The 22,836-nt window shown below is 45.4% G+C and overlaps 2 protein-coding genes across 3 annotated transcripts; both read left to right on the plus strand.

Annotated features, from left to right (window-relative positions):
• The first annotated feature begins 7,470 nt into the window (after positions 1-7,470).
• oxld1 (oxidoreductase-like domain containing 1) lies at positions 7,471-9,018 on the plus strand. The gene is made up of 2 exons (XM_004080707.4): positions 7,471-7,693; positions 8,352-9,018. The coding sequence occupies exons 1-2, from the start codon at positions 7,643-7,645 to the stop codon at positions 8,688-8,690; spliced, it is 390 nt and encodes a 129-aa protein (XP_004080755.1). The 5' UTR covers positions 7,471-7,642; the 3' UTR covers positions 8,691-9,018.
• Positions 9,019-14,241: 5,223 nt separating this feature from the next.
• Positions 14,242-17,038, plus strand: pde6gb (phosphodiesterase 6G, cGMP-specific, rod, gamma, paralog b). Of its 2 annotated transcripts, none has more exons than XM_004080706.4 (4): positions 14,242-14,378; positions 15,461-15,675; positions 15,755-15,795; positions 15,881-17,038. In XM_004080706.4, exons 2-4 carry the CDS (start codon positions 15,530-15,532, stop codon positions 15,955-15,957), a joined length of 264 nt encoding a protein of 87 aa, XP_004080754.1. In that variant the 5' UTR covers positions 14,242-14,378; positions 15,461-15,529; the 3' UTR covers positions 15,958-17,038. The 2 variants fall into 2 exon arrangements, with proteins under 2 accessions (XP_004080754.1, XP_011486813.1); XM_011488511.4 differs by having other exon boundaries at positions 14,261-14,378; positions 15,458-15,675.
• The last annotated feature ends 5,798 nt before the right edge of the window (positions 17,039-22,836 follow it).

A 22,836-nucleotide genomic window follows, 5' to 3' on the forward strand; every position in this document is an offset into this window, starting at 1 on the left:
GCTGGAACCTGGAAGGAAAACGCAGGTGAGACTTGAGGTAAGTAAAAAGATTTATTTTGTCCAGCGTGGTTCGTAGTTGTGATAAGGCAGATGGCTGGATCATGGATCAGGGCTCATTGCATGGCTGGAGGTAGCAGTGGCTTGTGGCATGGCTGGTGGGTAGTAATGGCTTGTGGCTTGGCAGAAGGATCCCAAGGATTCCGTGAAGGACTTCTGTTCAGGAAGACTGGAGACTACTGTGGTTGTGGTTAGAATTTACTAAAGACAAGACACAGGACAAAGAGCATAGATACATGGGTCAAGAATAAACTTAGTGACCAGATTAAGCACCATCAAGGGCAACAAACTGACGATGAATGCTGGATCTGGATCTCCCTTAGTAGGTCTGGAGGTTGATGAGTTGAGTGGTCACAGCTGGTTCGAGTCAGGAGCAGAGCAGAGAGCGGAGGGGGAGGAGAGCCGCCAGAGGCACCATGACAGTATAAATCTGTAGTCAATTCCGCATCTACACTACTGTAACACATTTCAGTGCAAAATTTGAATCTACAGCACACTATAGCACTCTGGAAAACATGATCAGGGTGTGAAGTTATTTTATGTAGTCTATTCACACTACAATCACTGTGCAGCATAATCTCGTATATGGGTGACTGTCATTGTCCTTCCATCTCCCCGAAGGAGAAGAACTCCTCTATGAGGTTCAGGAAAGGGGATGAGGGTGGCTGACAGACGTTTAAAAAGTGGTGAACCACTCTCTGATTTGATTTGTTCTGTGGGTTCTTACATTGTCCCAGATGATCACACAAATGTCAAATGTTGGTGTTCTAGGAGGATGTCTTTTGGCTCAACTAGGAACGTGAGGAGACTTTTGGTGTTGTAAGACCCAAGGACAGCATGCCGGTGGACATGCCCCTCCAAACCCATCGCTGCACAGAAAGGAATATTACCCCCCTGCTGGCCAGGAACCTCAGGGATGGCTCTCTAGCCAATGATACTACGCCGTCTTTGCCTTCGTTTCTGCAGGTTGAATGCCCTGATTATGGTGGCCACGAGGAACCTACTCAGGTTTGGACGGACTCTTATTCCCGCTTCAGCCATTGTCATGCCACGGACAATGTCATGGTCAATGACTGTTGTTCGCATCTCATCTGTGATGATGGTGCAAGTTCATTTTGCTCTCCCTCCTGGACCTCCTCCTCTCCCTTGTTGGCCTACTCCTCCTCCTCCTCTGATTTGATCTCCTCCTCCTTGCTGGCTGGTTCCTCTTCCTCGATGGCCAACTCCTCTTCCTTGTCTGATTTGAACTCCTCTTCCTCGTTGGCATGCTCCTCTTCCTCCATGACCAGCCATTCTCCCTCCTCTGACTCGAATTCTTCTTCCCCTGACTCTGCCTTCATCCATTGTGTTTGTTTGAAATCTTCATCAAACTGTGACTCTGAACTTACTTTTGTGGTCACAGCATTATCAACAAGTGTCTTCAGTTTAGAGTTGTTGTGTCTCATGATTGACACCAGGTGTGTTCATTGTGTTCAAATATTGCTGACTGTGGCAACCATTCTGCATTAGATGAGCTTTCATTTGAGAATATAAGCAGAGTTCTTTTGCAACTTGTGTTTTAGCAAAGAAAAACATGTTAAGATATATGAGAACGGAGCATTGTGTTTTGTGAATTGTGTCTTCGTGTGAAATGTGTTTATGATTTTGGAAAATGAGGGCTATATTTAGTAAATGTGTTGAGACAACTGGTCATTTGTTTCAGGGGATTGTTTTTTGTGTTTTAGCATTTGAGACAATAATCCAAAAACTCCACAAAGCTTGTCCACCCTTTTCAGTTTTAGACTGAGTTTGACTTCTGAACCGATGTAGGATTGTTTGTCATAAGAGAGAAGGCTTTATTTTTGAGCACCACCAAACACCTTCTAGCCATCTGACATGTTCATTCTAGCAGGTAAAATCAGTTCTCATCAATCAGTCTGTGTGTTTCATTGTCAGGAAGTGTGGGAGAGCGACTGCAGCAGACACCAAAAACAAAAACCAGCACATGATGACAAAAATGGGAAAAGAGCTGCCAGAAAACTCCAATGCAAAAAGACTGAGGGTTCAATAACAGAAACACATTGTGGCTGGAAATTTAAACCTGGTGGGACACTGAGAGAAGATAGGAGAACGAAACTGCAAAGCCACTGAACTGGGTGGTGGGGGACCATCGTCGTCTGCCACGTGCAAATCCGATTCACGTTGAAGGTTCCTGCCTCTGCTGACGGTGTGAACATGTGAACTTGACCAAACCTTCAGGGGTCACTGTTTGCTGCTTTAACCCTCCAAATCCATCCAGGGGGGCAGCAGGTCCTCCAGGGTCGAGCACGTAGATGAAGACCACTTCAGGAGTCCTCATAGCGCTGGTTTGATTTCTGGCCAAAGTTTTCTACATGTTTCTATTGAACCTCTTTGTGGATTCTGTCTTGAAATCCCTTTCTTTGTTGTCTTTTTTTAAGCAATACAATACATGAATGTCAGAAGCCTGAAGCCAAAATAACCAAGCAAACTTCATGTGGTTGTTCCCAACAATCTCAGTGGAGAAGAAAAAGGTTCCCGGCAGAACTGTTTTTGGTTCTGTGCGTTCACATCCGCCTCCTGCTGCCTCCCATGACCACGTGACGCGTGTCAGTCACTCGTCCTCCTGTAGAGGCATCGCAGCCACACAACACGGTCTTTGTGTGCTCAGGACAAAGCTGCTGCTGTGAATCCTCTGTAGACACCTGAGCACAAAAAATCCCAACTCATCTAGCTTTTTAGCATTAGTTCATCCTCATGGAAACGACGGCCTTCCATAATGTTAGCGTGACGAGGACACGTGCAGCGAAAAGAAGCAGTCTGTTGTCAGATCAACCCAAAGCCTCCACAGCAGGACATTCCCAGCAAAAGAAGAGACTGTTCAGTGTGTTGTACTATATTTAGAATCAGACTGATGCCTTTCAGGAATTTGGACCAGCTCTGAACCAACTGAAGGCCTTTTCCTTGCCTGTTTGGCAGTGGGACCATGAAGGATCCGGCTAATCCTGCAGGAAGTCAACAGCCAGGGGGGGGTTCTGTCAGAATCCATCAACAGTCTAGTACACCCCTCCACATGGAGGTTTGTTTTCTTGTACTTATTTGACCTGCAGATCTTCTAAATCCTCATTGTTGTGTTTGAAAGCCAGGATGAGAACGGTAAAGGTGTCTGTCTGCAAACCTCCACTGGAGGTCCGGACACCACCTGTTGGGAGCCTGAAGGAGTCAGAACCTCCGGACGGTTACATGTGCCTGACAGATTCTGTAGTTTGTCTGAGGAAACGCCTCTCCGATGTACAGCAGGAAATGGTTGAGAGAAACCTAACCCAGGAGGTCTTTGGTTGAAGGAAAGGCTGGCCGCCTGCCATCCTGCAGACAAAGGAGGCCTGGCTGCAAATACCTGTCATACCTGTGAGATTCCCAAGCTGTGTCCTCATGGTGACTCAAAGCCCTGGATTCAGACAGAAAACCTTGGATATGAAAATCTATCAACTATTTTGACTCAGGAATGGAGATAAACTATTGTGTGTTGTCACTCTGACTCACTCTCTCTCTGTGTATACAGTGACACTGGTTTAGTGTAGTGGGTTGCCTGTTTACATCTATTTTACGGTTGTTTTCTGTTTTCTATCTTTGCTTTAAGTTTGTGCATCAAAATCTCTGGTCTGTTTGTTTCTTTCATGCTGTCTATTTGTGTTGTAGCATTTTAATTGTGATGCTGAATGTATTTTGTGGGTTTTCTCCCTGGAGTTGTGTTGTGTCTCTTGCTGTCGACATTGTTTGTCCTCTGATTGTTACTGTCTGTTTAAATTTGCTTCCCAGGGACCTCTGGCTTTGGTTGAGCGTGTGTCAGCATGAATGGGGGGTTTGGATTTTTCTCTGTGACGTCCAACGTTTGCTGTCACAGCTTTCATGGACATTTTTGTTTAACTTTCCATTCCTCATGAAACAACAATTGCATCAAATAAGGATCATTTCTCTTTGTATGTGATGTTATTTTTACAAGCAGTAAATGGATTGTGGTTTGCTTCTGTTTGTGGTGAAATGGGAATCTTTGTGCCTGTGGGACGGAGCCCATTGTGTGCTCTGCCTCAAAGCTTTGACTGTAGCAGCAGAGGGCTGAGTCACTGAACACATTACGAGTGTTTGCTCAGCTCCTCTGGTTTGATTGTTTTTCCTCTGGAAATCTTTTCTCTTGTTTTACAAAAACCTTTAAGTGAACAAAGCGGCGAAGCGAGCCAGGACGAAACGGTAGGGAGGCGTCTTTCGGCTGGGTGAAGTCCCGGCGAGGCCACAGGAGACCTCTGCTCAGACAACATGGCCCATCATGCACCTGCCATTTCCCATCGGTGCTGAGCAGCTGCTGTGTTTCCACTTTGTGTTACCAAGGATGACAAGTCCAAACACTGAGGTGTGCAGAGCACCTCTGCACGGTTAAAACGCCTGAAGTGCAGCCTCAGCAAATGCACCAGCTGAGTTTATCCACAACGGAGCTGACATTCAACTCTGAGAGCGCAAAAACAGAATAATTGCTGGAAAAATACAAATCTGATATCAGGGCAGCTTGGAATGTGATTAAGGAAGAAGTGACCCATCAGTGTGAATCCAGACAGAATAATACGTGCATTTATGAATTCAAGCAAAGCATTTGTCCTTATTAATCAGTCACTACTTTAAAAAAAACATTGAGGTTTTAGAGGTGGTGGCAAAGCCACAGTATTTAAACAATAGTGATTCAGTGGGTTCAGCAGATGGACGGATGGATGGACGAACGGATGGAGGGAGGGAGGGATGGATGGATGGATGATGGGTGGATGATGGGTGGATGGATGGATGGATGGATGGATGATGGGTGGATGGACGGATGGACAGACGGATGGATGGATGGACGAATGGATGGATGGATGATGGGTGGACGGACGGCTGGATGGACGGACAGACGGATGGATGGATGAATACATGGACGGATGGATCGACGGACAGACGGATAGATTGGATGGATGGATGGACAAACGAACGGATGAATGGATGGACGGACGGATAGATGGACGGATAGATGGATGGAGGGAGGGATGGGTGGATGGATGGAAGGATGGATGGATGAAAGGAGGGATGGAAGGATGGAGGGATGGGTGGATGAATGGATGGATGAGGGATGGATGGATGGATGGATGGATGGATGGATGGATGGATGGATGGATGGATGCATGGTGGGATGAATGGATGGATGAATGGATGGATGGATGGATGGATGATGGATGCATAAATGGATGGATGGATGATGGATGGATGGATGAAGGGTGGATGGATGGATGGATGGATGGATGGATGGATGGATGGATGGATGACGAACGGACGGATGAATGGATGGATAGATGGATGGCTGGATGGATGAATGGATGGACGAACAGACGGATGGATGGATGGATGGATGGATGGATGAAGGGAGGGATGGAGGGAGGGAGGGAGGGATGGATGGATGGATGGATGGATGGATGGATGGATGGATGGATGGATGGATGGTGGGATGAATGGATGGATGGATGGATGGATGATGGGTGGATGATGGGTGGATGGATGGATGGATGGATGGATGAAGGGTGGATGGATGGATGGATGGATGGATGACGAACGGACGGATGAATGGATGGATAGATGGATGGCTGGATGGATGGATGGATGGACGAACAGACGGATGGATGGATGGACGGATTATGGGTGGATGGATGAATAGATGGATGGATGGATGGATGATGGGTGGATGGATGGATGGATGGATGACGAACGGACGGATGAATGGATGGATAGATGGATGGCTGGATGGATGAATGGATGGACGAACAGACGGATGGATGGATGGATGGACGGATTATGGGTGGATGGATGGATGGATGGATGGATGGATGGATGGATGGATGGATGGATGGATGGACGGATGATGGGTGGATGGATGGATGGACGGACAGATAGATGGATGGATGAATAGATGGACGGACAGATGGATGGTTGGTTGGACGGACGGATAGATGGACGGATAGATGGATGGATGGACGGATGAATGGATGGATGGACGGACGAATGGATGGATGGATGGATGGATGGTTCTCTCTAACAGTCTGCTGGAAAGGCATTGATGCTTCTCCTTCATTGTGTTTTATTTTTCAGAGAAGAAAGTGACCAAAGGTCACCACAATTTTAAAAAACATTCAAATCCAATCAGAACTTCTCGGCTGCCTTAGTACAAAGGTCTCTTGGATCAGACTTTAAAACCCTGAGGCAAGTGACCCTTTTTCTGCCATAGAACCCTGCGGATGCACGAGAGTCTTCACAGGAAAAATCCTGACTAAATTAAACTGTCTTGTTAAAAAGGTTCATTCCAAATAATCTGCTCAGCAAACAAAAAACTTGTGTTTTCTTGTTTAAACTGGATTATCGGCTGTCACTGTGAATTTCTTTGTGTTCTTTTTGGGTTGTTTTACAGAAAGTTGAGGCTCACAAAGTTGTCCTCCTGTGAAGCTGGAATTTGGTCACATTTTCCAGACGTCTGATGGACATTTCTTACATAACGTAGGATCCCATAAAAATCCACTTTGTCATCAACAAATACACTGAAAGGCACTCTGCTGTTTGTGAACTTGTAAACCAACGAACAAAGTGAGCTTCAGATCAAAGGGGATTCTCCAGGCTTTACTCATTTAAAGTTGTTGTTGAAGAGGCAGACTGCACAGTTGTGTGATGGTAGGAGTTCCAATGGAAGTCATTCTGATTCTGATCCTACTTTTCCAACAAGTTCTGATGACACACTTTTAATTCATTTATGCTGCTATAAACACAACAGACGATGATGAAGAGTTTTACTTCAGACCGGAGAGGTGATGGAGCGAGCAGAGAGTAGATGGAAGTGTAAACAGAGAGGCTCCTGTGGAGCTGAAGACAAACTATTAGTGGAGACTCAGCCTTTGATGAGACGCACACGGTCTTTGAAGCACACGTGTTCAATTAGACAGCCGTGTAAAATGCTCCATGACAATAGAAAACAAACAAAAGCTGACGTGAGACGATAGGACTCCTGAGACTGCTCATTCTGTCAAATGAAAAAATCCACTTCCTTTGGAACACTGACATCTTGCAACTTTGTGTTGTTGTGTTTGTTTATCTTATAGATAGTGGGTTTCCACCACAGCATGTAAACTTCAAGAAAGGATTTTTTTTTTCTCCAAAGTGGCATCGTCGTTTTTATTTTTCCTACAGTAAAAAAAAACCGTCTTGGTTCCAAAAAAAACAAAAAGCCCTTTGGTTTGTGTGATTAATGGTGACACCTTGTGGCTAATGTGTGAAAATGCAGTTGTTTCTGTAGATCCGCCCCCAGAAAAGTCTGCTTTTTTGATTGGTTAAAATCGCACTTCCTGTTATCTGATTGGTTGATGGTGTTTTCCCTCCGGTCAATCGGTGATTTGTTTACGAGCCTGGGTCAAAGTTGATAGTGGGACATTTTTAACCACTTTTAAAGGTTTCACCGCTGTGTCGATGGAAAATACGATGGTCGCGGGTCTCAGTAACCTGTTTTAGGAGCATCCGGGCCGCTGGGAAGATGCCGTGTCTGTGCCTCAAACCCGGAAGCTCTTCGCTGCATTTACTAAAGGTTTGGAGCTGAGCGCTAAGCTAGTCGACGTGATTAAACGTCAGTCTTCGGTCATGGCTACAGTTACAAAGACCTTTACCTCTATTTTCTAGAAACTTTTGGATTTATTAACGTTCAGCTTGTTAGTTTGTTTACAGACGAATCATTTGAAACTATTTCTATGAGCTAATTATGTCCCTTTAACTTCACTGGAGCGTTTCAAAGCTTAAACACATGAAGAATAATTATATCGTTGTATGTTGCTCAATCATCATGACCCTGAACTCATTCAGTCTCTAACCTAAGTTCAGGATTTTAATACCGTTAATTACACCAGACAATGATTTGAAAAACGGTAGAAGTCATCTCACTTAAAAGTCAGTGACTCTAAGTAAACTGACACTTGAGCATCGATCAGGGTTACACTCTGGGATCTGATTGGCCGGTGAGAGGCGGAAGGCTGGCAGCAGACAGACGCTGATTGGTTGATCAGGCTAAACATTTTCTGCCCGCGTGCAGAACACGCTACAGCACTGAAAGCCTGTTTTGCAAAAGCACAGAAATATTCCATTCTGGCTAATTTTCTGGTTTGCAGATGAAAAACATCATTTGATCTGTAAAATACTCTCAAACGGAATAAACCATCACGTCATTCTTTTGTTCTGTCTCTCCCCCACAGTTATGTCAGGCTTACCTTCACAGTGGGGCAGTTTGCCATCTGCCCCGTGGGCCCAAGACCCCTGCCCCTCCTCCTCCAGCCCTCTCTGACTCCCCAGATCCAGAACCGAACCAGAAGAACTCACCGTGGTCGCCGAGCCACGGACCCCCACCCGCTCCCACCCACTGCTGCATGAGCGGCTGCCACAACTGCGTGTGGATCGAGCACGCCGAGCAGCTGCTGATGTACTACCGTGACGGCGGCGACCGCGCTCTGGCAGCCATCGAGGAGAACGTCCTCGATGAGAACCTGAAAGCGTACCTAAAGATGGAGATCAGGTTACTGCAAAAGACACGATGAGTCGCTGCTGCTGCTGCTGCTGCTGCCGACTCGGCGTCCTGCCAACGACCTGGATTCTGTTCAGAGTCTCAGAGGTTATGGGATGTTCAGACGGTGCAGTTCAGACTGATGTGGTTGATTTTGCTGTGAACGTCATGTTGGTCACAAACACACCAAGAGTGTTACACTTACACACATGAAGTGACTTGACGCCGTCAAAGTACATTTTAGTGAAGCTGCAGTTCATTAACGTTTCTGGATTGAGTGTTAACTTTTTATATCTGATTTATATTATTTATATATTTGAAATAATATATTTGAAATGACGATTAAATGTGATCTACAACTATTTTGGTGTGATTGTGTTTTCTTAAGTCATGAAATAAAATGGTTTATATGTGACGTTTAAAAGGACAGCGTTGTGGAGGAGGTGTGTTCAGATGTGGAAAACAAAAAGCTGCATAAGTTATTTTGGAAAAGGAATGTCACTCATGTTGCTTTCAAGTAGATGCTATATAAAGACAATAAAGTGCATATGCATGAGGGGATAGTGATCAAGTACCTCCGGGGTGACGTCAGGCCGTCTGCTGATGTTTCAGTCGGACAGAGCTGGTTCTGCAGGTGACCCTGATCTCCCTGCACTGACTCAGCATCTGTCTGACTAGAGCCATGCGCTGGGAGTCCTAATTACAGCGTGTCCAGTGCTGCAGCTCTGACTCCACAGATCACACATACTGATGCTGTGGGGCAGCGGATTACAAAGGAGGTGCTTTCCTCACCACGCAGGTCCGACACAGGAGACTCTGACGTGATGGGAAGATTACCGGCCCCACCAGGATTTATTCTGTGGAATGTAAACCTGCATAGTCATTGGGTGGAGGTTGTTGCAAATGGTAGTTTTCTGTTTCCTGTACCTTTCATGATTGATTCCTTCAGCTTTAGATGGAAAACAGAAAGTAAGTGTAATGTCTCATATGTCAAAGGAGTCTGGGAACACGCCGTGCCTAAACGCCACAATCAACAGGTCGGATCTGAACACTGATGAACACTCAGGACCAGACTAAAACCCCAGTTTTAGATTTTCCAGACTATTTGTGTTTCTCATGATTCCAAGTCAAAACAAACCCTCAAACTTTCAGCGAGACCCCACTGAGAAGGCTGATGAGCCCCCCTGCACCCAAAATAGGTCACTGAACGTTTGTCCGCTGATGAGACATTGCTGCAACTGTGTTCTCGGAAAACCTCTGATGGATTCACCTGAGTGTGTTTTTGTTCTTTGAGCTCTTTACATTTGGTGGAAACAGTTCAAACATTTGGGATTCAAATGAACTTTATTGATTCTGTGTTTACTTATCATTTAGCAGCATGTCTTCTCTTCCCTGTTTGGTGCTTAATGAGGAACAGATATTGATCTCTTCAACCAGCAGTGATCAATTCCTGGTATTTAACATGGTGGAGGCATCTCGACCGTAAAGGCCGTGTCTCACAGCCACTTGGTATCAGACCTCCATGCTCTGATAAAGCTCCCCTCAAAGCCACACGTTCTGTCAAAAAGGCTCCAGAGCTTCACCAAGGATGATTTAAGAACATATGGATCTCAATCCAGCCTCCGTACCAAACACTTTCATTATGACTAACATCACAAGGGTTTTTATTCACTTCTTTATTTTTCTCTTTTTCCTCCAAACTGACTCTGAAAGCAGGAATTTTGTTTTTGGTAACTGTGGATTCATTGGTGTTGTGTTGAGCCGTGTTTGTGTTGAAAAGACCATAAAACAGGAGAAAAATGGCCTCTGAGGAGACTTTGCTGGAAAAATCCAAGTATTTTTGGACCAGTTTTTCTGCTGACTGTAACATTTAACTGGTTTAGAACAAGTGACGCAGGTTTGTGGTGCAAAGAAAAGTGCAACGTAAGCCTCTGCTGTGTGAGAGGCTTTCAGTCTCCTTACCAAATATTTACATTCTGCTCCAGAGCGGAAAAGAACCCATAATTCTTCACACTTTACAGGTTTAGAAATAATCGAGTGATCTATGATTTCCCCTCACCGGGTTTTTAGCCGGTGTGTGTGTGTGTGTGTGGGGGGGGGTTAACCATCAGGCACATTTTCTGCTCATGGAGGTGCTGAGTTCCTGTCATAGTCTGAAATGTCAAGAGCAGAAAAAAGATTTTCCAAATCTGACATTTCAAACTCCAAATAAACCAAAAAATGTCAATCATTTAAGGATTTAGAAAAGTTGTATCCGTACGTAATGGATTATAGTTGGGAAAAAGATGATCACAAAATAAAACTTTTGGTTAAAACATTGGCACAACTAGTTAAGCCTTATTCATTCGTTTGTTAATTTTCTATTCCGTTTTTCCCTTTTGGCGTCACCTACGGACGAAGGCAGGGGACACCCTGGACAGGTCGCCAGTCTGTTGCAGGGTAGAATGTCCACAATCACACACCCATTCACTCTCACATTCACACCTATGGACAATTTAGATTAACCAATGAAGCATGTTTTCGGACGGTGGAAGCCGGAGACCCTGGGTAGAGCCCACACATGCACAGGGAGGACATGCAAACTCCACACATAAAGGTCTCCAGTGGTGTTCTTCAGGTCCCCCAGCCGGGACTTGAACCAGGGTCCTTCTTGCTATGAGCCTATTGCGCTAACCACTGCGCACGGTGGTGTAGGCGTTCTTGCAAAAAATCTTGGGTAAAATAAGAAACTGTGAAAGAAATTTTTTATATACACTGACCAAAAATATAAACGCAACACTTTTGTTATTGCTCCCATTTTTATGCTATGAACTCAAAGATGTGAAACATTTTCCACAAACACAAAATAACCAGTTCTCTGAAATATTGTTCACAAATCTGTCTAAATCTGTGATAGTGAGCACTTCTCCTTTGCCAAGACAATCCATCCCACCTCACAGGTGTGCCATATCAAGATGCTGATTAGACAGCATGATTATTGCACTGGTGTGCCTTAGACTGGCCGCAAGAAAAGGCCACTCTGAAATCTTCAGTTTTGTTTTATTGAGGGGGTCAGGGGACTCAGACAACCAGTCAGTATCTGGTGTGACCACCATTTGCCTCATGAAGTGCGACACATCTCCTTCGCATAGAGTTGATCAGGTTGTCTATTGTGGCCTGTGGAATGTTGGTCCACTCTTCTTCAATGGCTGTGCGATGTTGCTGGATATTGGCAGGAACTGGAACACGCTGTTGTACACGCCGATCCAGAGCATCCCATACATGCTCAATGGGTGACATGTCCGGTGAGTATGCTGGCCATGCAAGAACTGGGATGTTTTCAGCTTCCAAGAATTGTGTACAGATCCTTGCAACATGGGGCCGTGGATTAATAATAATGGATTAGATTTTTCTGCGCTTTTCCAGATGCTCAAAGCGCTTACATTGTGTCCATTATTCATTCACTCCTCATTCATACTTGGTGATGGTAAGCTATGGTTGTAGCCACAGCTGCCCTGGGGCAGACTGACAGAGGCGTGGCTGCCAGTTCGCGCCTACGGCTCCTCTGACAATTTCATACACATTTACACACCAGTGGAGCCACACTGGAGGCAAGGAGGGTGAAGTGTCTTGCCCAAGGACACAACGACATTTGGCTGGTGGGAGCGGGGAATCGAACCGCTAACCCTTCGATCATTGGACGACCCGCTCAACCACCTGAACCCCTTTTTTTATTTTATCATGCTGCAACATGAGGTGATGTTGTTGGATGTACGGCACAACAATGGGCCCCAGGATCTCGTCACGGTATCTCTGTGCATTCAAAATGCCATCAATGAAATGCACCTGTGTTCTTCGCCCATAACATATGCCTGCCCATACCATAACCCCACCACCACCATGGGCTACTCGATCCACAACATTGACATCAGAAAACCGCTCACACACACTGTCTGCCATCTGCCCTGAACAGTGTAAACCGGGATTCATCCGCGAAGACAACACCTCTCCAACGTGCCAGACGCCATTGCACATGAGCATTTGCCCACTCAAGTCGGTTACGACGACGAACTGGAGTGAGGTCGAGACCTCGATGAGGAGGACGAGCATGCAGATGAGCTTCCCTGAGACGGTTTCTGACAGTTTGTGCAGAAATTCTGTGGTTATGCAAACCGATTGTTTCAGCAGCTGTCCGAGTGGCTGGTCTCAGACGATCTTGGAGCTGGACATGCTGGATGTGGAGGTCTTGGGCTGGTGTGGTTACACGTGGTCTGCGGTTGTGAGGCCGGTATGATGTGCTGCCAAATTCTCGGAAACGCCTTTGGAGACGGCTTATGGTGGAGAAATGGACATTCACTTCCCTAGCAACAGCTCTGGTGGACATTCCTGCTATCAGCATGCCAATTGCACGCTCCCTCAAAACTTGCGACATCTGTGGCATTGTGCTGTGTGATACAACTGAAGAATTCAGAGTGACCTTTTCATGTGGCCAGTCTAAGGCACACCTGTGCAATAATCATGCTGTCTAATCAGCATCTTGATATGGCACACCTGTGAGGTGGGATGGATTGTCTTGGCAAAGGAGAAGTGCTCACTATCACTGATTTAGACAGATTTGTGAACAATATTTCAGAGAACTGGTTATTTTGTGTATGTGGAAAATGTTTCACATCTTTGAGTTCATACCATTAAAAATAGGAGCAATAACAAAAGTGTTGCGTTTGTATTTTTGGTCAGTGTTTTTCTTAGACCTGCACAATAAAGCTATCGTTATCATTAAATCAAGCTGTGCACTATGCATATCGCAAGAGTGGTCGAAAATTGCGATAAATGGTTCCCTTAAATAAGCTAAAACAATCTTATGGCAGCTTGAAGTATTTAATGAATCAAACAAATCCATGCATTTGACCCATCGGATGGGGCCCTTTTACTTTATGTTAGATGTTTGCCTCCTGTGTAGGCGAGGCTCGTTTGGAGAATAATTTAAGGTTGACTGTTATATAAATTAAACTGTTGTGTGTTTTTGGTTGTCTTGCTATTTGTTCATGTGCAGCAATTATATCGTCATCGCAATATTGATCACTAATATCGTGTATTGTGAGTTTTCCTCATGGTGCAGTCCTATTTTTTATCATAGTTTAAATGTGCTTTAAAATGTCAACTCAAACTGACCTTTTTAGCTTTTAGCAACAGTTATTCTGGGTTTTCTCGCCGGCGTTTACCCCCAACTAGGAGAAGGGGGATGTCCTTAGCAGATAGCTGAAAACATGCCTAAAAGGTTCATTGCAAGACACCCCTGATGAACTTTCAACTTTGTTTCTCTGCTTGTCAATTGTAACCTCCTACTTGGATTCTTAATAGAAGGAGTTCTGGGAGAAGCAGTCCTTTGAGAGAGACGAGGGTGATGGGAGTCACACAACAAACTAGTTGTTGTGGTTTTTTAATTGTGTTTTTCTTTGTTGTGTAGGTGAATTTCTCTGACAAAATAGTAAGAATGAGAGCATGCAGGACATTAGAGTGCACATAGGGTACATGCAGGTGCAGTACGGAGGTAAACTTTGGCTCAAACGCAGACATCTCAGGTGCAGAAGAAGCTGGAGGCGGCACCTTCTTAATCTGCAGAGCCCAGAATATAAAAGGGATCCTGGTTTGTCCCTGCAGCCAGCCTAGCATAGAAGTCCAGTCATCGGAGCAGCGCCGCGCTCACACCCACTCGTCTGGCTGTTCTTCACCCAAGCAGCCGGTGAGTACAGCCACATCGTTCACTTCTCTGCAGGCTCCTGGAAATGTGTTGCCAGCCAGAAAAGATCAACTTTCACCTCTTTTTGAGGCTTTTTTCACATTTGTGATACATCAGACCAGAAGAATTGAGAGTCACACTGCAGTCCAAGCTGTTGAATGGGTGAGGGCAGGAGCTGACTGCAAACTTCTTACCTTGTTAGGATTTAAAAGTTGTGTTAAACTCTTTTTAAAGAGTGGGCGGGGGGGGGGGGGGGTGACTAAAGCAGACTAAAAGACCTAAAGTAATCGGCTGGTAAACATATCTGAAAAGGTAAAGTTTGTCCTCAGAAAATATCAGAAGAGAGAAATAATTAAAATAAATATTCCCATTGTTTGAATCCAAAAATAAAGTCAAATGTTTTTAGTCATTATATTGTTTCTTTTTGTATTCTTTTTTAACTTTCTTGTCCTGAATTCCTACATTTTGAAAAGATTACTTTCTGACATTCAGAAGACTTTAACCTCCATGCCGGGATTTCTGCTTTATTTCATGAAATATATGTGAATTGGGTTAAATCTCGTGAATGAACATTTGTGGCTGTTGAGTTTAAGGCATGAGAAGTCTCTCCTGACAGACCAAACATCCCAATGCTCTGTTTTGGTGCTGAATGAAGCTGGATGCCTCGGTTTGAATCCCTGCTGACGGTGAAACAGCACTAAGGCAGTCCACGTCAATGTCAGCGGGACGCAGAAGACGGATCCACGGCTCAGACCCTCAGTGCCCAGCTCAGCACTTTTGCCTCGTCGTCCTTTCTTTAACAAGATTACCTGAACATGACCAGCCTGAGACAGAAAGGGCGAGAACTTATTAAGTTGATCAAGGGATTATGGGAAATTGGATCATCTTTGCAGGACAGGCTAAGGCTCTACGCGCTGCAGGGAACCAACAGGGTAGTAATTCCTGTTTGTCAGGCCTGTAAGAGGATTGAAGATGAATGTCAGGCAGAGGTGACAATGGATGCAAATGAGATTTATAGGCTGGAAACATGTGGCAGGATGCTTTTATTTTCTCCTTTTGAAGGGGTTCTTGTCTCCCCAAAGCAGATTTCACCGCGACGACTGAGAGCCATCTCTGAGGCCAAGAGTCAAAACACATTTGCATAACTGCTCAAAATGAATCTTGAGCCACCGAAGGCCGAGATCAAGTCGGCCACCCGCGTAAGTGGAGGCCCCGCCACCCCACGCAAGGGCCCCCCCAAGTTCAAGCAGAGGCAGACCCGTCAGTTCAAGAGCAAGCCTCCTAAGAAGGGGGTGCAGGGGTAAGCCGTAAACGCAGAGTTAGTCAGTAGGTTTCAGTCAACAAACGTCAAACTGAGTATTTCACATCATTCTCCACAGCTTTGGTGACGATATCCCCGGCATGGAGGGCCTGGGCACGGGTGAGTTCACCTAAGGGCCAACATTTACAGAACAAATGAGACACTGGTGTTTTAATGTACCTCAATGATCCGCCTTTCCTTTCAGACATCACTGTTATCTGCCCCTGGGAGGCCTTCAGTCACCTGGAGCTGCACGAGCTGGCCCAGTACGGCATCATCTGAGCCTTCCTGCACCCCCCTGCCACCCTCTGAGGGTTCCAGGCGGTGCTTCTCAAACCATCTGCCTCAGGCTCCATCTCCAACATTTACATGGAACCGCTCAAAAGAAACAGTGATGAACTGCAACAAACATAAAAATTGAAAAATGGGAAAAAATTGTCACAAAAAAAAAACCTTCTCTCTTCTGTGTCTTTGGACTGTTCTTCTGTCTGCAGCACCACTGCTCACATTTAGGATCTGTCGATTTCTGTCTCATCATGTCACTCTCTAGACCGGACCAGAACCTTTCCTCTCCTGCTCTTTTCTCGTTTGCTCTGCATCCTTTCTTCTTTTTCTATACACCTGAGGGAAAAACAAGAAACTTACGCAAGCAAGGCAGCCTCACAGTGAGTAAAGAAACAGACCCGTGAGGTGGGTGGGTCCCCACTTCACGCGCTGCGGCACCTCTTTTCCCAGCGTAGAGGTTTCCTCCATCCACGCCGCGCTTCATAAAAGACATAACCTGAATTCTGTAGAGAGCAGACACCAGCTGGCCATTGCTGAGCGTAACCAAGCAGGATCAACCTATTCTTATGTAATGCTTCATTTTTCCATTCTATGTCATTTCAGTCATTTAGTTGTTCCTTTTTAAATGTCCAGAAAACACTTAGATGTTTTGGGTCACAGTTCAGAGTGATGTGATTGTCAGTACTTCATAAACTTTATCGTTTTTAATAGTGGAAAACATCCTTTATATGTCTCCTTTTTCTACACATCCCTTGTATTGTATAATATTTGTATACATATATCCTGTTTTCTCAGTGTGTTTATGTAACTTCACCATGCTTGTCTGTCATGTTAATATTTTGAAGCTTTTAGTTCCAACACTCCCACAAAGTCATTCTGTCTTCCATCCCTCTGAGTCCCGTTTGTCTGCGGTTTCATCTCCACGTCTCCTTCCCACATGGACGGATGCACTGACGGAGGGCAGAGGGATGAATGACAAAAGTCACATGACTAAGATCTGATGGAAAGAGTAATGGAGCTTTGTCCTCTCTACAGGACGATGGGGAAAAAATAAAGCATAAAAAGGGTAAAATAAAAATGGTTTCCTCTTATTAGACTCATTGGGAGTCGGATGCTTTGGCACATCATGAAAGGGAATTGTTGGCTATTTAAACAACAGTTTGCATATTCCAAACCCTCTGAATTCCTTCTGGGGGCATGGGTTGCTGGAGCCTGTCCCAGCTGCTGTGGCATAGGCAGGCCACACCCTGGACAGGTAGTCAGTGCGTCACAGGGTCAGATAATCACACACTCTCACATGCACACGTAGGGTGGATTTAGGGTCCTCGGTTAATCTATGAAGCATGATTTTGGCCGGTGGGAGACCGCCAGGGTGTCTGGAGAAAAACCATACATACACAGGGAGGACATGCAAACTCCACAAAGGAAGGTCCCAGCTGGGATCTGAACCAGAGACTTCTCACTGTGAGGAAAAAGGGCTTACCACTACCTCACAGCCCAGCCTCAAGATACAAAAGTACATATGTATATTTGGCAGGCAGAGGATCACTTAATTAATATCACCTGCTGCTTCACCAGCAGAGGGCTGATAAAAGCCCCCCACTCCGTCAAAACTAGAATCAGCCTAAGACCCAGGTTGGAATGTGCAGCAGGTGTGCAGCAGTGTGCAGCAGTGTGCAGCAGTGGGCAGCAGTGTGCAGCAGTGTGTGGCAGGTGTGCAGCAGCCGGTCTCGACCTGCCCTTGGGGCCCGCCAGCACCGATACAGGACACCATTGTGGAGCTCCAGGTCACCCCAGAGGGAGTGCAGCGTCTTCAGCCCTGGGTCACCAGCTGACACAGCTGACCAATCAGGACGCCGTCCTTCCTTTAACCACTTCCTTGCTTCGGCAAAAGCCTGGTCTGCCTCTTGTGCCTCTTGTAGCTGCTCCTGCAAAAACAGCTCCGCCCCGTCACCGTGCTCCTGTGGTGATGTCACTGCCACAGCCACCGTTACTGCTGTCCCCTGGCTCCGCTCCTCCTGGCGCCTGCAGTATCTACACTCCTTTAACGAGACAAGGGCGCCGGGAGAGTGAATCAGTGTTGGCATGCCACTGTTCTGGAGAAGTCGTACTCCTGAAGCACCTCAATCCATCTGGTCACCTGACCCTCTGGCTGAAGGAAGTTCAGCAGCCAGGTGGAAGAGGCATGGTCGGTCCTAAGCATGAACCGGGTGCCAAGCAGGTAAGTCAGAAAGTGCTTCACAGCCAAAACCACAGCTAGTAGCTCTCATCTGGTGACCCAGTAGTTCTGCTCCGATTTCTTGAGGCTGCAGCTGTGAAAAGCCACCACTCTCTCCCCACCTTCTCCAGGCTGGGTCAGCACAGCACCAACCCCAACGCCACTAGCATCAGTGTCCAGGATAAAAGGCTGTCCAGGGTCAGGATAAGCCAAAACAGGGGCCCGTGTCAGTCCAGCTTTGAGTCGTTGGAATGCCTCAGTGCAGTCTCCAGTCCAGTCAAACTGACTTTGAAGGTGAGTTGGTGAAGCGGTGCAGCTACTGTAGCAAAGTCTCGAATGAACTTGCAGTAATAAGAGGCCAGGTCCAGGAAACTCCACAACTCATTGAGATAGGCTGGCTGCGGCCATTCTGTCACTGCTGTCACCTTCGCTGGTTCAGTACTCACGGCCTCACTACTGACCACATGTCCCAAAAAGTGGGTTTCTCTGGCCATAAACAACACTTTGCTGGGTTAAGGTGCAGCCTTGCTTCACAAATGGCTAAAACACTTAAATTATCCAGGGCAGTGTCAAAGTACTGAGCATACACCAACAAATCATCCAAGTACACCACACAGCGGCTGCGGGTAATATTCCTCAATACCCGCTCCATGAGCCACTCACAATGCGGCAGGTGCATTGCACAGTCCAAATGGCATCACAGTGAACTGCCACAGCCCCTGTCCGATGCTAAAAGCAGTCTCAGCTCTGTTTTGTTTGGCCAGATCAACTTGCCAGTAGCCGCTCCTTGATTCCAAGGAGCTAAACCACTGGGACCTAGCGACATAATCCAGAGCATCATTAATCCATGGGAGGGGGTAGGAATATTTCCTCGTTATTGCGTTCAGTCATCCGTAATTCACACAGTGGCGCCATCCTCCATCTTTTTTTCGGACCATGACCACAGGTACAGTCCATGGAAGGTCCGATGACTCAATAATTCCATTCGCTGCCATGCTGCGAATACAATCCTCCGCAGCCTGCCATTTGGCCAAGGGCAGTCTATGTGGCTTCAAGCGAATGGGAGCTGCATCCCCAGTGTTGATGTGGTGTGGTACCAGAATAGTTCTAGTGCAGTCCTCGTCTCGAGCAGCAAAAATGTCCACATACTCCAGCAAGAGGTGATTCAGCTGCTCTTTCTGTCCTGCATCTAGTGATTGGCCACACCGGGCTGCTAACTCCCTGATTGGCGGCTGCAGCTGCTGTGGCAGAGGGTGGGCAGTCTGGTGTAGGCTGGTCACAGGCTGCGACTTGGGTACGGTGGTTCCTTCGGCTTGATTTGTGAGTCTTTACGGGGGTCTTGGTTGAACCAGAGTTGCGCAATCTCTGCACCGAGGTAAAGTCGAGCCCTTGAGACGTCAACTTGTGCCCCTCCATCGGCTTAGTAAATCCAGCCCCACGATGCTCACATTTCTGGGTTCCAAAATCAATCAATACCCTGCAATGGTAATCCCCAACACTGCACTCCACAAACAGTCCCACCACTGGACAGAGGGGTGACAGGGCGAGGCTTCCCTCTCACAACCTCGCCCCACCTTCGTTTCCCGCCCCGCTACTCATGCTTCTGGGTGCTGGAGCCAAACACTCTCTGGCAAGGTGGCCTTGGTCCCCGCGGCGGTGGCAAAGCAACTCTCGGGGTGCACGTCGCCTTGGGGGAGCAGACTCAGTCCGGTTAACTGGTACTTCCAAGACTGGTTCCTCTCCATCCTCCACACCAGCTGCTCGAACCAGAGCATGAGGTGGTGTGGGTCGGCTAGCAGTAATTCCTCTGCAGTCTCACCTTCACGCAGTGCTGCCTCTAGGGTAAATGGTCTCGCCAGACGTGCATGCTGGCGCAGACGTTCCAGAGCAAGTCCTCTGAGGAAGGCATGTAGGCTCAGTTACTTTAATGTTGCAGGTGGAAAGGTTGGTTAACCCCACCGAGCGAAGAGCTGCACATCAGCAAGCGAAGATCCCCAGGCATTTCTTATCTCTACTGTGACGAGACTCCAGCTGCTGTCAGTTTCATTCCGTCGAAATCTGCTCTCCAAAGTGTCCCTTCAATGCTGCTGTCAATGCCGACAGTTATCCCTACTTTGCAGAAGAGAGGTCCAGCAGTACCTGGAGTACAGCACCCTACAAAGCCAGTGCTAGGTGTGTAACAGTCTCTTCGGGACTCCAGCCCCCATAGCCACCCGCCAAGTTGACCTGAGCCATTGTATCGCGGAAGTTTGATTGGGTTGCGCATTGTCATCACAGACTGCTCTGGAAGGTTCATCACTGGCGTGGAAACCTGACTCGCAGGGTCAGGCTGCAGATGACGGCGGTTGCTCGTACCATCAGGGAGGTGATTGTCCCGAGTTGACTCCAGGGTGCGTATGTCGCTCTATTTCAGCCATCTCTCACTCCATGGCGTAGCTTACCATGGCGTAGCAGCACCGGCTAAACTATCCCACTTCTGACACCAATGTAACGACACAGCTGGTACTTCACTGTAGCAGGGAAACGAGACCCGAGGTGCTAATTAACTGGCTGGGTTGGAGACCTGTCCGTGCCCCATACACAGCACGATTGTGAACAGTCTCAGAGTGGGAGAAGTAAACAGAGAAACAGATTGCATAATCTCCTTTCCGAAATCAATGCCCATTTATTTGAACACATCTACAAACAGCCAAACAGCATTGTGGTCACTTCTGCTCAAAGCCCCTTCACTCATGGGGAGGAACTTCACACCCAAGATTCCCCACTTCCCATGAGACTTAGGGGCTGAAGGCAGTGCTAACCCCCAGGTCGCCACAATATTAATAAATGGAATAAAAAGCAATTTTCACATATTTAATGTTTTTTGTAATTATGAAAATGCAGACATGTTCAGATGCATTGTTGAACAGTTCTAGAGGGGTCTGCAACCTTTACTACTTAAAGAACCAGTCAGGGTCGATTTCCCACCGATGACCACCCAGCAGGAGCCAAAAAGTCTTATATCTCCATTTAAAAACAAAGACACATATAATGCATGAATGTTTTTGGTACTTTATGGTCAATCAAAAATAACTAGTGTTCTTTGACATAAAATCAAATGTAAAGAATAAATTTCCTTTTTTTTAAATATGAATATGAGGTTCACATGACTTCTTTTCATAATAAAAGGCACCTTGTGCCACAAAGGATCATCTCATTGCAGCAAATGTAGTAGTATAGTGTGATAAAAATCCATTGATTTTACAATTTGTGGTGCATCTCAGCCAGAAATGTATAATTCTAATGAACTAAAAATACATAAGAGCTTATCAGGTGACCTTTACTGTATTTTTTCAAACCATTAGGCACAACTGTAATCTTTGAATTCGTTCAAAAATAAGAAATCTGCCTAATGATGCAGTGTGCCATAAGTATACTTTCTGATTTTACTTACTGACCTCAAACTGATTTTCTGTGGTACACAGAATTGTCAATTGGTGCGACTTTGATAAACATAGAAGGATTGGTGGATGGAGATTTATGACTACCATAGTCAGAGTGATAACCCCATGAACCTTTTATCTGCTTTGCTCTTTATGTTTTTGAGCTCAATGAATGATGATTTGAATCGTACTAAACAAGCAACTAGTCCCACAAAGTAATGGTAGTTGAACCTTTTACCTAACCAGGTTTTACTTTCAGCAGCAAAAACCCTTTTTATCATCAAGTTAAAGAAATCAACCTATAAAAAAGGCCTTTGCAAATTTTAAAGCAAGTATATGAAGGGTTAATGTAACAGGAAGCTTTTGAGCTTCAAGTGTTTTCTTTCTCTTAATGTATTGACAATATGTTCCATATATGGAAGTAATATATTTTTCAGAATATTAAAATATTTTTTGATTTTATTTTTTTGAAATGGTTTATTTCAAGCAATCAAATAATAATAATAATACACAACAACAATACAATCATCAGTTATACATTCATACAATGACGAATCAAACTTAGGATAATTAGACATATTAATAAATATTGCTGTAAAGGGAGTGGAAGGAAGCGAACTTATATAATCCCACCCCTGTTCTACCGTAACCATTTTATTACATGATTTATCATTATCCCATAATCGTAACACCCAGACTTATATGATGTTACACATGTAACAAATACATATAGCTATGACTCAAAGACTTTTTTTCTTTTTTGGATTATGTAAACAACCATGTAGTATTACAGTCAACAACAATTAAGTTATATAAATTACATAGCCATATGGGGTTCATCCATTTCCTTATAATAAAAAATGTCGGTTGAAAAATCTTATTTAGGGTTTCTACTTAATGACCAAAAACATCTATTTCAACAAAGACACAAGCAATTATGAGAAAAGGTTTATTTACAAACTATGAGATTTTACATATTTAAAATCCAGAAATAGGTTTTCCTCCATATATTGCTATATATTTTAAATTATATGTGTAAGTTGCTGATGTATTTAAATGTATTTCTTAATATATATGATTAGGGGTAAAACGATTATACAATTAATAAATAAATCTATTTCTGTTCCTATGATCCAACCTGATCGATCTATCTGAGGCAGAATCGAATCGAATCGACCCGATACCGACAAAGAAACGTTTCAAAATTAGATCAATGGATTATAATCCATCTTGAAA

This window comes from Oryzias latipes, chromosome 19, assembly GCF_053564925.1.
Source record: "Oryzias latipes strain Hd-rR chromosome 19, Olatipes_Hd-rR_3.1".
Classification (NCBI taxonomy): domain Eukaryota; kingdom Metazoa; phylum Chordata; class Actinopteri; order Beloniformes; family Adrianichthyidae; genus Oryzias; species Oryzias latipes.

Coding starts and splice junctions, on each gene's coding strand:
- oxld1 (XM_004080707.4), top strand. CDS start 7,643: ATGCCGTGTCTGTGCCTCAAACCCGGAAGCTCTTCGCTGCATTTACTA. Junction 7,694..8,351: donor CTTCGCTGCATTTACTAAAG/GTTTGGAGCTGA, acceptor TCTCCCCCACAG/TTATGTCAGGCTTACCTTCA.
- pde6gb (XM_004080706.4), top strand. CDS start 15,530: ATGAATCTTGAGCCACCGAAGGCCGAGATCAAGTCGGCCACCCGCGTA. Junction 15,676..15,754: donor CCTAAGAAGGGGGTGCAGGG/GTAAGCCGTAAA, acceptor CATTCTCCACAG/CTTTGGTGACGATATCCCCG. Junction 15,796..15,880: donor CATGGAGGGCCTGGGCACGG/GTGAGTTCACCT, acceptor CTTTCCTTTCAG/ACATCACTGTTATCTGCCCC.